Genomic DNA, 13,411 nt, shown 5'->3' on the forward strand with positions numbered 1-13,411 from the left:
CAAGCAGGAAACCCCGATTCTATAGCGGGTGCTGTTTATGCCCCCTCCACTACATGTCCCTAAAGGTGCTGGAGGCCGGTACCTAGAGCTGCTTATTAAAGGAAGCTGGAGGGCCACCATCTGGGGACCACTGAGAGGGCTTGACCTGAAGACTCTGCCCCGTGCACACCTCAGTTCTCTTGGGCAGCTTGGACAGAGGTCAAACCATCCTTGCCCCGTTGGGGTCTGTTTGATGGATGCTGCCTGTGGCCCCTACCACCCCAGCCCCTAAGCTCCCTGGGAACGGGCAGCCTGCAAGGGAGGCTGGAAGTTCCTCCTAGCCACGCCCTGCCCAAGCTGTGCCTGCATGGAGAATGTCAAGTTACCATATGTCAGCACAGATGTACTTAGGAAGTGCAGCATTTAACATGCAGCCTTTTCCAACCCCCCAAACCCGGCAGTGGACGTGGTTATTAAAGCCTGTCTTATAGTCACGCTTAGTTACATCTTGCTGGTGTTGTTGAAAACTCATCTTCAAGTTGAAGGTTGTTTTGAGTTTAACTTTTTGTAACAAACACCCGTTTTCATCTCTTTACAGTCCTTCCTCCTGGACCTCCGTGTTCAGTGTCTTTCCCACCATCTGCTTCGGATTTCAGGTAACCTTGGCATCTGTGTTGAAGAGGGTGGCATTTGCAGGCTCTGGTGACCACCTGCTCCCTCAGGAGAGTGTGGCCTCCCTGTCGGGAGAAGCTCGAGGACTTGTTCCAGGAGGAGATGGGCTGTCTTTGGGGGACGTGCACGTGGCCGGCATCTGGGCTCAGTGAGCTGGGAACCTGCCCCGCCGGCAGCCAACAGCAGCGCATTTGTTTGTTGGGTCTGGGGTCGAGTGTGTGGGCCCGGGACCTGTTCCCTCCTTTGCACAGTCCTCACGGCCGAGTCGCCACGCCTGGGGACCTGGAGCGGCCCGCTTACGTAGAATGCCTTCGTGCAGGTGGATTCTGCCGCGGGGGCCCGGAGGCTTGCCGGCTAGGAGGGCCGGAAGGTGTGTGGGAGTTGGCGGTACTGGGCAGAATATATAGACTTTGATAGAATGTCATGGAGTAAGGAATTCCGTGCGTGGAATCCAGTGGAGGGGCTTCCGCCGCAGCGCTGGGTGGGGCAGATTCAGAGATGCCCTTTTCCAGGCGCTGATGCCTGGGCGGAGTCTTGAGGAATGTGTGGGAGGTGGCCAGCTTGAAGGGGAGGCCGCTTCAGCTGGAGAGCCACGGAGGGGAGGGGTCCCAGGCTGGAGAGCTGCAAAGGGCTGGGCGGGGCTGGAGGGGCGGGGGTGGGGTTGGGCTTTGCTCCCCGCCCTCTGGTCTCTCCTGGGGTCTCGCAGTATCCTAGCAGGTGGCAGCTGACTCCCTTCCTCCATTGTTTATTTTGGGAAAGATTTGCCTCTCTCCTAAAAACAACCCCCTACCCACCACGACAACAACGAAACCGCCCCAAGTGAAATGCGGTTCGCGAGGGAAAGTGGCCCAGGGTTGGCAGTGTCTCAGCTTTGTAGCCCGAGTGTCTTCTTCCTGTACTCGTGAACCAGCTTCTCTTTGCGTTCGTCATCTTATATTTTCTTTGAGAACCACTTTTTGGGGAAAAGAAAAGTCCTGAAACATTTCCATTTCTCTTTTTTTATAAATGAGTCGCTGTATCGTTTCTGGGGCTTAGCAAGCCGCTTACAGAGTTTCTCACGTTTCTTCCTGCACGCCCAATATTTTGAAAGATGGAAAGCGATGGTTTTGCTGTCAACCTTTTGGATGTCGTTGAGTCAGTCCTCTCTCGGGTGCCCGAGCACCATATGGTGTAGCAGGCTCGCGCCGGGCGGGGGTGCGGGGTGCTTTCCAGATGCTTGTAAGGAGGTGCCCCCCTCACCTTTGCCTCGGCTCCCTCATCCGATTCTCCTAGCAACCGAGGCCTGGGCTGCAGTTTCCAGGGACACGGGATGCGGAGATGGGGGAGTTGGGAAAGGATGCGGATTGCAGGGCGGGGGTGGGGCTGCCAGGATCCAGCTTGGGGAGTCAGGGATCTGGGGGTGGGGAGACTAGACGCAGGTGAAGGTGGAAGGGAGCAGGGTGAGGAGTGGCGCAAGGCTGGAGGGGCTGCTGTGCGGGGAGGGGGCGGGGGGTCACCTGGCGTCATCGGGAGCTCCGGTTCAAACACAGCCCTCCCCACACACTTAGCAGCGGGGCACCCCGTCCAGCCTGCGCAGAGTGGGAAGGAGAGGCCTGGGGGAGCACGGGTTGGGGGTGCAGGCTCTGCTCCCAGACACCCTGGCCACACGCGGTACTTCTCCCTGGTTTGTGTTTTTTTAATTGAAGTATGACTGATTTACAACATTGTGTTAGTTTCAAGTGTACAGCACAGCAATTCAGTTATATGTAGCTGAATATATATACATATTCGTTTTCAGATTTTTTTTTCCTTTAGAGGTTATTACAAAATATTGAGTATAGTCCCCTGTGTTATACAGGAGGTCCAAGGGTTATCTGTTTTATCCATAGTAGTGTGTATATGTTAATTCCCAATTCCTAATTTATCCCTCCTCCCATTCCCCTTTCCCCTTTGGTGACCATAAGTTCGTTTTCTATGTTTTTGAGTCTTTTTCTGTTTTGGAAATAAGTTCATTTGTATCTTTTTTTTTTTTTTTTTAGATTCCACATATAAATGGTGTCATGATATTTGTCTTTCTTTGTCTGGCTTTCTTCATTTAGTATGATAATCTCTAGGTCCATCCATGTTGCTGCAAATGGCATTATTTCATTCTTTTTATGGCTGAGTAATATTCCATTGTATATATGTACTACATCTTCTTTATCCGTTCATCTGTCGATGGACATTTAGGTTGCTTCCATGTCTTGGCTATTGTAAATAGTGCTGTAATGAACATTGGGGTGCGTGTATCTTTTCGAATTATGGTTTTCTCCGGATATATGCCCAGGAGTGGGATTGTAGGATCATATGGTAACTCTGTTCTTAGTTTTTAAAGGAACCTCCATACTGTTCTCCATAGTGGCTGTATCCATTTACATTCCCACCAGCAGTGTAGGAGGGTTCCCTTTTCTCCACACCGTCTCCAGCATTTATCATTTGTAGACTTTCTGATGATGGCTATTCTGACTGTTGTGAGGTGGTACCTCATTGTTGTCTGGATTTGCATTTCTCTAATAATTAGCGATGTTGAGCATCTTTTCATGTGCCTGTTGGCCCTCAGTGTGTCTTCTTTCCCCTTGTTATTTTTAAACGGCTTTGAGATACAACTTACATGGTATACAACTCACCCCTCTAAAGTGTACAGTTCAGTGGTTTTTAGTATGTTCACAGAGTTGTGCAACCATCACCACCATCAATTTTACAACATTTTCATCACCTTCAAAAGAAACTTGTACTTATTACCAGTCACTCCCCATTCCCCTCTTGTTCCCCTCCTAGCCCCTGGCAACCACAAATTTTTCTGTCTCTCTGGATGTACCTGTTCTGGGCACTTCATGTAAGTGGAATCATACAGTATATGGTTCTTTGTAGCTGGCTTCTCTCACTCGACGTGGTGTTTTGTTTTGTTTTAAATTTATATTTTTGGCTGCATTGGGTCTTTGTTGCTGCTCGCAGGCTTTCTCTAGTTGCGGCGGGTGGGGGCTGCTCTTCGTTGTGGTGCATGGGCTTCTCATTGCGGTGGCTTTTCTCGTTGCAGAACACGGGCTCTAGGCGCGCAGGCTTCAGTAGTTGTGGCGTGCAGGCTCAGTAGTTGCGCACGGGCTTAGTTGCTTTGGGGCATGTGGGATCTTCCCGGACCAGGGCTCGAACCCATGTCCCCTGCATTGGCAGGCAGATTCTTAACCAATGCGCCACCAGGGAAGTCCCACTCACCGTGGTGTTTTTGAGGATCATCCGTGTGGAACACGTGTCAGGACTGCGTCCCTTTTCATGGCTGAATGATATTCCACTGTTTGGAGAGTCCACAGCTTGTTTTTCCGTTCGTCAGCTGGTGGACGTTTGGACTGTTTCCACTTCTTACCCACCACATGCTCCTCTGCCCTGCATCTCATCACTTAGTGAACAGTGAGCTTGCTATTGGCCAGTCACCGTCCTAGCTGCTGTCCCAGCAGGGCAGCACTGCCCTCAGAAGCTTTATTTCCCCGCATAAGACCAAGAGAAACACAACCCAGGAGTCTTGGGAGAAACAGGAAGAAGGGCAGGGCTCCATCCTGCAACCACCAAACATCTTTTCCCCCAGGTCTGCGTTCCGGAGTACAGGAGGCGGGAACGTTGATCCTGAGTTCCGCTGCTTGTTGGTTGAGAGCGTGTGTGTGTGTGTGTGTGTGTGTGTGTGTGTGTGTGTGTGTGTGTGTGTGTGTGTGTAGGGGGGCAGTTTAAGCCCCCCAGTGCCTGGCTGAGCCAGCCTGCAAGCCAGCAGGCTCACTTGGGGTCAGGGAGGTCCCTGAGGCTTGCCTGTCGCGGAAGGTGTGTGAGAGCTTGCCCCAGGCTGGACGCCGCCTCTGTGGCTGGAATCGGGAGGCCTGAGGCTGGTGTGCCCCAGCCCCTCACAGTGGGCACTCCATGAGGGTGGGGACGGTGTGAGGCTGGTTGATGGGTACCCCACACTCGCAACAGGGGGGACTGATACAAGGACCTGAGTGTGGAGCGCTGGGGTTGGGTGCAGGGAGGCCTCGTGGCTGCAGGTGGGGCAAAGGGATGGATGACTGAGCAACCGCCGGAGTGCCCTTCACCCGTGGGCCAGGCTCTGTGCTGGGAATGAGGGAGGCAGGTGTGTGTGACACCACATACCTGACAGACGCTGAACCAGCAAACCCAGATGTGCTCACATGGGGGGCGTGAGAGCAGAACTCGGCCAGCTGGGGAGGAGGGCTTTCCTAAAGGATGAGTAGAAGCCGGCTGGACCAGGAGACATCGCAGGCAGAGTACACAGCACGGGCAAAGGCCCTGAGGCGGCGAAGAGGGACAGTGGTGGGCTGAGCTTGGTGGGCGGGGGGAGCGGGGCTCTCGAGCCTGGGGAGTGGGCGGGCATGGGCGGTCATCGTGTCGGCTTTGATCAGAAGTGAGTAAATGGATGTGGTGGTGGGAACCCTGCCCCGGGAGCCTGGGAGGATCCCAGAGCCCATAGGGCACATCCAGATACAGCAGCGCCTCTCACCCCTGGCCGCTCATCAGGGCCTCCTGGGCTGCTGATAAAACACCGCTGCCCAGGACCTGCCCCAGATAAATAAAGTCCACATCACAGGTGGGCTCCTGGCATTGGCTACATCTGGTTTATATTTTTAAAAATTTGACCATGTGATACTTATGATTTATATACTTCCTACACACTGTATGTGTACTCCCATGAAACCGTCACCCCGATGGGGATATAGAACATCGTCAGCACCCCTGGAATGCTCCCTGAGTAGCACCAAGCCACCCCACTGTTCTGCCCTCTGTCACCACAAATGGTAACTCTCAACTGAGGGTGATTTTGCCCCCTAGGGGACACTTGGCAATGTCTGCAGACATTTTTGATTGTCACAACTGGGGGGGATGCTTCTGGCATCTAGTGGGTCAAGGCCAGAGGATGTGGTCCGCATCCCACCATGCACAGGACAGTCCCCAAGCATCAGCAGTGCTGCGGTCGAGACCCCCGTCCTGGCTTGTTTGGCTTGTAACTTGAACTTCACGTACGTGGAAACATTCTTCTTTTCTGGCGTCTTTTGCTCCACGTTACAGCTGCGGGGCTCTCTGCGTTGAGGTGTGCAGTTGCGTTCACCCCTTTTCAGTGCCGTGTAATATTCTACACGTGAATATCTGACGACTTACTTCTACCTTCTGCTCTTGGTGGGCATTTGGGTTGTTACCCCCGTTTTGGGACACTGAGACTTTTTTTTTTTGTATTTTAAAAAATATTTATTTTATTTATTTATTTTTGGCTGTGTTGGGTCTTAGTTGCGACGCTTGGGATCTTTGTTGTGGTGCACGGGCTTAGTTGCCCTGCGGCATGTGGGATCTTAGTTCCCTGACCAGGGATTGAACCCATGTCCCCTGCATTGGAAGGGGGATTCTTTACCACTGGACCGCCAGGGAAGTCCCAAGACACTGAGACTTTTTAGATGGCGCCAGGTGGTTCTAGCGCCCAGCTGGCCCGACTCCCGTTGACCCCGCCGCTGCCTTGCAGTGTCACGAAGCTGCCGTGTCCATCTACTGCAGCATGCGCCACCAGAGCCTCGGGCACTGGGCCCTGGTCTCCGTGCTGTCCTTGCTGGCCTGCTGCCTTGTCTACTCGCTGACAGGTAAGGCCCGCGCGGGGTGCCCAGGACCTGGGTGCGGAGCAGTAGGAGAGACCGGAATAATCACAAGTGTGTATAGAGACCCTACCGCGTCCTGGGTGCAGTGCTAAGTGGTTTGACTGCCTGTGCTTCTTTTGTCCCTAACGCCCCCAGGAGAGTCCACAGTTCATAGCGGCGGCCACTGAGGCCCAGAGGGTTGCCATGGCTCGTCCAGGGCCTCCCAGCTATAGATGAGGCAAAGCTGAGATGCAAACCCGGGCCCGTCTGTCTCCCAAGCCCCTGCTCTTCACCCCCCGCGCCTCTGCCTGCCTGTCTGGTGGGATGGCGTCGGTGATGGCTGTCGGAGCATTATGTCCAGGCAGTCGTTTACAGAACACGCTCTTGGATGCAGTGGTTTCAGCATCCACAGACTGGCACAGGAGGGTCTTCAAAGGTGACAGCAGTGTGGCTCAGAGAGGGGGCTGTGCCACGCCCGAGGTCCCACGGCACGTCCGGTGCACAGCCCAGGGCCCGGGCTCAGGCTGGCTTCTGGCCGCTTTCCTCCAGCCCAGCAGCCCTTTCTTTCGTCAGCCTATCAGAGTCTCTGATTCAGGGAGCTCTGGGGCTCCCACAGATGTGTCAGGGGCCTTGGACACTTGCTGGGTGACTTCTGTCTAGCAGGGGAGGTCTCTCTCATTCTGTGGCCCCCTGAGTTGGACCCGGTGATTAAGAGTCTCCTTCAGATGGTCCAGGGCCAGCAGGATCCTGGGACTGGAGAAAAACCAAAACGAGCCACAGCTCTTGGTCAGCGATGGATGTCTCAGGACCGGGCAGGTGACGCGGAGGCCGAGAGGCACTGCTGGGTTGTGGGGTAGGGACCTGACTTCTGCTGTAACGAGCTGTGTTATTCCAGACAGTTGTTGGCACCTTGGGCCTTGATTTTCCCCATCAGGAAAATGGGCGCATGGACAGTTTCTTTGTCTAGGTGCTGTGAGGGTGGGGTGGACAGGGCACGGAAAGCATCGTTCAGAGTGCTTCCAGCCAGTCCACACCCACGAGTGGGCGCCTTGTACGGGTGCCGGGAGCTGTTTGGAAGAAGGACAAGGGACAGCTTTGCCCAGCAGGAGTTTGAGCCAGAAGGACCAGGATCCTGTAGGCTGAGGACAGGAAAGCCTTGAGATTCTAGAACTTTGTCAGCTCCTAGGGGAAAGCTTAGCAGCGGTAGATCCGGGTGCTGTCTGCGTGTCGGAGTTGAGGTGGGGGGGACAGCATTTTTCTAATCAGCTCTCCTGTGTTCCCCCCTTTACCCTTCACAGGCGTGTACGGCTTCCTGACCTTCGGGACAGACGTTTCTGCTGACATCCTGATGTCCTACCCAGGCAACGATGGGGTCATCATCGTTGCCCGGGTCCTCTTCGCTGTGTCCATTGTGACTGTCTACCCCATCGTGCTCTTCCTGGGGAGGTGAGGCCAGCTCGTGGGACACGGTTCAGTGCGGAGCACAGCACCCGTCAAAAATTAGCATGTGCCGGGCGCCACGCCAGCCCATGTGGCGTGGGGACTGTCTTCACCTCTGTTTCCTAGAGGAGGAGACGGGGGCAGGGGAGTCAGGTGGTTTGGCCAGCGTCGCCCAGCTGGTGTCAGGACTGGAGCCTGGCCCCCTGGGCCCCGCCCTGTCGGCTACCCACGTGCGGCGGGGGTTCCCGGGGAGTGAGCCCTGCCGGTGTGCAGGGCAGTTGGGGGGGCACTCTGGGGCACCCAGTGGTGGGCGAGTGCAGGGCTACAGCCCCCGGGAGCCCGTGGGAGCCCATGGTGCGTGGCCTCCAGGTCGGTGATGCAGGATTTCTGGAGGAGGGGCTGCTGCTGGGCGTGTGGGCCCCGGGCCCTAGCCGAGCCCTCGGGGCCATGGGTCCGGATGTCGCTGACCGTCCTGTGGGTCACCGTGACGCTCGCCATGGCCCTGTTCCTGCCCGACCTCAGCGAGATCATCGGCATCATCGGTGGCGTCAGCTCCTTCTTCATCTTCATCTTCCCAGGTGAGGGCCCTGTGTGTGGGGGGTGGGAGCCCGCGTTGGAGGGATGGCTCCCAGCAGTGTTTACTGGGCCAGGCGCGGGGGCCGGGGCTTCGCACACCTTCCCTCATTTAACATCTCAATGGCCCTCGAAGGACGTACTTGGTGGGCGTGCTGTTATCAACCCAGCCTACAGATGGGAAGACCGAGGCCCTGAGGCCTCCTGGGTGGAATAGCTGGCGTGTGGCGGGGCTGAGTCAGCCTCACAGCCTCGTCCACCCTCCCGCTGCTGCCACTCACTGTAGGATTTTATTTAATGTTTTCAATTATATGAAACTCCTATGGTTCAAAGGTACCCCACAGACATCTTCCTCCTTGTCCCCCAGTCTGGGAGGCAGACACAGTTTCCATGATGGATGGATTCCTAGGAAACCTTCCCAGTGTTAGTGAGTGATGATGTGAAATTCCAGTCAAATTGGCCTGAGGGTTATCCCGGCCTGGCAGACCCAGGGTGGCCAAGGCTAGGGGCTCCCGGAGAAGGAGTGGCACTGCAGGGGCAGAAACCCCAGATCCTGCGGCCCCTGGCCCTGGGAAGCGCTCTCAGACATGAGTTGGGGGGTCCGAGTGCCTCACCGCCTCCCTTGGCTTCCCCCCAACCGCCATCCACCATCTAGGGCGCATGGACTCAGTGATGCAGTGCCTTAAACACGCAGTATGGGTTGGATGTCCATGTCCTGGGTGGGGCCTTGTAGCTCTAGCCGTTTTCCGTGCTGGAAAGGACGGGCCAGGATAGGCTTGGCAGCGGGGAGACCCACAGGATCTTTAGGCAGAGCTGTCTGGCTTCAAATCCCAGTAGCACGATTAAAAAAGAAAAAAAAAAAAAATGACAGAAAGAAGAAAATAACAAAGGCAGCTGGCAGTTGTCAAAGGCGTCCCCGGGGTGAGGCCCCGAGTCTGGCCCTGACTCACTACCTCTCATCAGAGACGTGAGCGTGTGCTGTCAATGTCGCTGGAGAGGCCAAGGTGTTAGGGGGTGTCGAGCGGGGACCCCACAGTGGCGCCATGAGCCACCATTCGGTGCCCGCTCTCCAGGGGCAGGGTGAGCCTGCGGGGCCGCTTTGGGCAAAGGCCCTGCCGGCCTCTCGGGTCCCTGGGGACTGCTGGGTGTTGGCCGAGCCCTTGCGAGCTCGGGGCTGCTCTGGGTTCAATAACGAAGAGCTGGTGTGACCCCGTGTCTCCTCCGCAGGTCTGTGCCTCATTTGTGCCATCAGCGTGGAGCCCGTAGGACCCCGAGTTAAGTAAGTGTGTGCACGTGAGGGTGTCGACTCTAGCGTGTGCGGGGCTTGGCGGGAGGGGCGTGTGAAGGCTGCTCGCCCGCCGGGTCCTGCGTGTGAGGGAACTGCAGGCCAGGCCGGGAGGGGGGCCTTATCCACACAGCGGGGGGGGGGGGGGCAGCTGAGCCGGGGCTCCATCCCAGGCCAGCACACGGCGCCCTGCTCATTCCGTGCACGGCCGCCCTTCCACTCCGAGCGCTGTGGTCTCTGCTTGGAGCTTTATGCGGATTTGGGGTCTTCCCGGCGTCTGGAGGCCCGAGTCGTGCATGCTTCCCCATCCTGCACTCAGACCCCGGGCAGGGTGGGTACAGGCTGGTCCTGTTGCCCCACAGATCCCTGAGTTCTGGAGGCCGTGGGCTCCCCCATGCACCAGGGCAACACGTTCTATTAACAGGACACCAGGTCCTGGTTGGATGACGCCTCAGTGCTGGGCCCCACGCTCAGCCCCTTTACCCCTTCCTCTCCCTGCGATGCCGGGCTATTTCCATCCCAAAGACGAGGAGACAGAAACCAACCCACAGGCAGGTGGCGAGTAAGGGCAGAGCTGGGGCTCAACTCTGGCCAACTGGACGCGGGGCCCCACGCTTACCCCCTTCCCTGCTCCACGTTGCTGGTTAGACAAAACAGTTTGGACCATTCCTTTTTTCAGCAGAGTACCCTCCGCTGGGTCGGCCTGTGGTGTGACTTGGACCATGTACTCTGCCAACGAGGGGCCCAGTTGGACCCCACTGAGGAAGAGAGTGTGTGCACGGGTGATGGGCCAGAGCTCAGCCGGTGCCAGGGACCCACGAGTCTATGCAGATCTTGGTCCCATTTCACAGATGTGAAAACTGAGGCCAAGACGGCTAGAGAGGACACTGTAGTAGTTTTCTAGGGCTGCTCGTGGCTTAAATCAACAGAAATATATTTTCTCCCAGTTCTGGAGGCCAGAAGTCCAAAATCATGGTGTCAGCAGGGCCACACTCCCTCTGCAAGCTCTTGGGGGGATTCCATTCTGTGCTATTTCCTGCTTCTGGCGGCTCCAGGTGGTCCTTGGCTTGTGGCCGCATCAGTCCCATCCCTGCCTCTGTCCTCACACAGCCTCTCCCTTATGTCTGTGTCTCAAGTCTCCCTCTGCTTCTCTCCTATGAGGACACCTGTCATTGGGCTTAGGGCCCACCCCCAATCCACGGTGATCTCATCTCCATATCGTTAACTTCATCACATCCGCAAAGACCCTATTTCCAAATGAGGTCGTGTTCACAGGTTCCAGGTGGATGTGAATTTGGGGGACCACCATTCAGCCCAGTACAGATGCTCTTATGTCACAGCAGCCGTGAACTTGGGGCCCACTTGCAGCCTCTCTTTCCCCTTTGTCCAGCCACATGGAGCCCAAGCTTGGTCTTCCCACAGCGGCAGGCCTGGCTGGGTTCCCTTCTGGGTTGAGAAGCATTTTTCTGGGCATCTCTAAAGCTGACTTGGGCTTAGCACCAGCCCCGGTTGCCTGGGGGCCCCCTACACGGTTCTTTCCCTGTAGCGCCCTTTCAAGTCTTGCTGCTTCTGTGTGGTGCCTCAGTCCAAGTTCACAGCAGTTGTTACTGATGAGCTTTCAAGGTATTTTTAATCCTAGCGCCGCTTTAGGGCTTTCTGATCCATCAAAGCTGCTCCCAGGAGCCGGCAGCCCCGTCACGTTCACCTCTCTCCCCCCTTTCAGGCAGGCGGGTGTTTATGGCACCGAGCTGCCGCTCTGCCACGCTGCGTAACCGGAGATGGACTTTCCATGACAACGGATCCTTGTGGCCTTTGTTAACGGGCCAGAAATATCCCTATCATTTCGTGGGAATCTTATTATCGTGGCTCTTGCCTCACTGTCTGCAGCTTCTCTCCTGGTTACGTTATGAAGCCTGTGGACGTGGTCTCATGGCCACCAATTCCAGCCACTTCTGTCCCCTCCTCCATGGCCCCCCAGCCGCTGTTCTCATCTGTGTGACCTAGGGCTTTCTTCTTCCTCACTTGGGGGGGGCTTCAACCCCTTAAAGAAAAGAAGCGGAAGAGAAGGGAGTTTGAAACTAGTGTCTCCCTTCCCCCATTTCTTTGTCTTTGATAAAATATTGGGAAGGAACGAGGTTATGAAACAACAGATTGGGTGAGAGTTGTTTTTTTTTTTCAATTGCATGGGTACTTTATTTCCTGTTGTCTCAGAAACCCATCCCTACGGGTAAGGGAGGGTAACCTGAATTTTTTCCAAATTGGTGACTCTACTAGGCTTCACATCATAAGTTTTCTATGTGTGTTTGGCTCGTCTGTGCAAATCTCCAGAAAAGCGCGTGTTGACGTGAGTTTGTTGACTTGGCAGGTGCTTCCTGGAGGCCTGGGGGGTGGTCTCCGTGCTCGTCGGCACCTTCATCTTCGGGCAGAGCACGGCGGCGGCTGTCATGGAGCTGCTCTGAGCGGCGGCCCGCGCCCGAGCGGGACGGGGTCTCCACGGCTACCCTGGTCCGGCTGCCTGCATCCAGCCGTGAGACCGATGTTATTTCATCATAAAGATGCTGGAGAAACTGATACGTTCTGCCTTCCCAGGCTGCTCATTTGGGCTTCTGCTGGTTGCCAGGGTTTCTGGTGCTGTGGTGAGGAGTTTCTTAGTGTCCTGGGGCTGCCCTGCAAATGACCACAGACTGGGGGCTTCTGGCAACAGCAGTGCATTCTCTCAGTCTGGAGGCTAGAAGTCTGAGATCAAGGTGTGTGCTGGGCTGGCACGCTCCCTCTGCAGGCTGTAGGGGGAGGGTCCCTCCTGCCTCTTCCAGCTTCTGCTGGTTGCTGGCCATCCTTGGTTCTCCTGGGCTCGTGGCTGCCTGCCTCCAATTTCTGCCGCCTCCCTCACGTGGCCGTCTTCCCTATGTATCTGTCTGAATTTCCCTCTTATAGGGCTCACCCTAATTCAGTATGACTTCATCTGAATTACTTAATTGGGATCTGCAAAGATCCTATTTCCAAATAAGGTCACAGTCACAGTTTCCAGAGGTTAGGGCTTAAACTGTGTCCCCCAGAAAAATAAGTTAAACCCATAACTGGGAGGTAGGTGCTGAGGCCCAGAGAGCCCTGCTTTGGGGTGCTGGGATCAAAGACACGAGGCAAGCGCATTGCTCGGTGGGTGAGAGCCCAGAGGGCATTTGGGGCGGCATCCGTTGGGGATGGCAGTGCCACGGCACGGGGGAATGCCCAAGGAGATGCGTGCCCAGAGCTGGCCACACAGCCTGTGCTTGGCCTCTCTCCAGTGGGGGGGAACCCGAGGAGAGCCCCCGCCCCTTCCACTGGCTGGACCGGAAGAGCCCGGAGGACAAGTGCGCTGTCTGCTCCACGGTTCCCTCCCCGATCCCGGGGTGAGGAGCCACGCCTGCGGCTGAGGCTGAGGGGGCAGGGATGTGCCCACGGCCGGGGAGGAGAGGAGGACGGGGCCAGGAGCTCCCACGTCGCCGTGCTCCCTGGCACTGACCCTACCCAGGGCCCGGCAAGCCCTGGGCGGATGTTGCTGGATTCAGGCCGCTCTTCCTCTGCCCTGGGACACCTGCCAGACGCCAGCAGTGCCAGAGCCCGCATGGGCTGACGTCCTTTAGACACCTCCCTCCAGGTAGGCAGCAGCCGGGCCTTGTTTGTTATCTCGTGTCACGTGTGTGTGAGGCTGGTGGTGATAGGACCGTTTTAGAGTTTGGTTTTTTCCAGTTTATCCACCTGTATTAATTTTGTTTTTTTTGAGATGCAATTCACATATCACGTAGTCCACCCTTTTAAAGTGTACAATTCGGTGAGCATTAGATGT

General features: G+C 56.1%; 1 protein-coding gene across 5 annotated transcripts in view; it reads left to right on the forward strand.

Moving 5' to 3' along the window:
• The window catches only part of SLC38A8 (solute carrier family 38 member 8), a 35,578-nt gene extending 23,422 nt beyond the window's left edge, over positions 1-12,156 (forward strand). For 2 of the 5 annotated variants that reach the window (XM_082366888.1, XM_082366892.1), the window contains exons 5-10: positions 578-635; positions 6,179-6,293; positions 7,586-7,733; positions 8,097-8,305; positions 9,528-9,579; positions 11,951-12,156. In XM_082366888.1, the coding sequence (XP_082223014.1) occupies positions 578-635; positions 6,179-6,293; positions 7,586-7,733; positions 8,097-8,305; positions 9,528-9,579; positions 11,951-12,044 (676 nt within the window). In that variant the 3' untranslated portion in view covers positions 12,045-12,156. Of the gene's footprint in view, positions 1-577; positions 636-6,178; positions 6,294-7,585; positions 7,734-8,096; positions 9,504-9,527; positions 9,580-11,950 lie in introns of those variants that run through there. The other 3 variants (XM_082366889.1, XM_082366890.1, XM_082366891.1) reach the window with 2 other exon arrangements.
• Positions 12,157-13,411: the final 1,255 nt, after the last annotated feature.

This window comes from Balaenoptera borealis (assembly GCF_965194805.1).
Source record: "Balaenoptera borealis genome assembly, chromosome: 19".
Classification (NCBI taxonomy): Eukaryota; Metazoa; Chordata; class Mammalia; order Artiodactyla; family Balaenopteridae; genus Balaenoptera; species Balaenoptera borealis.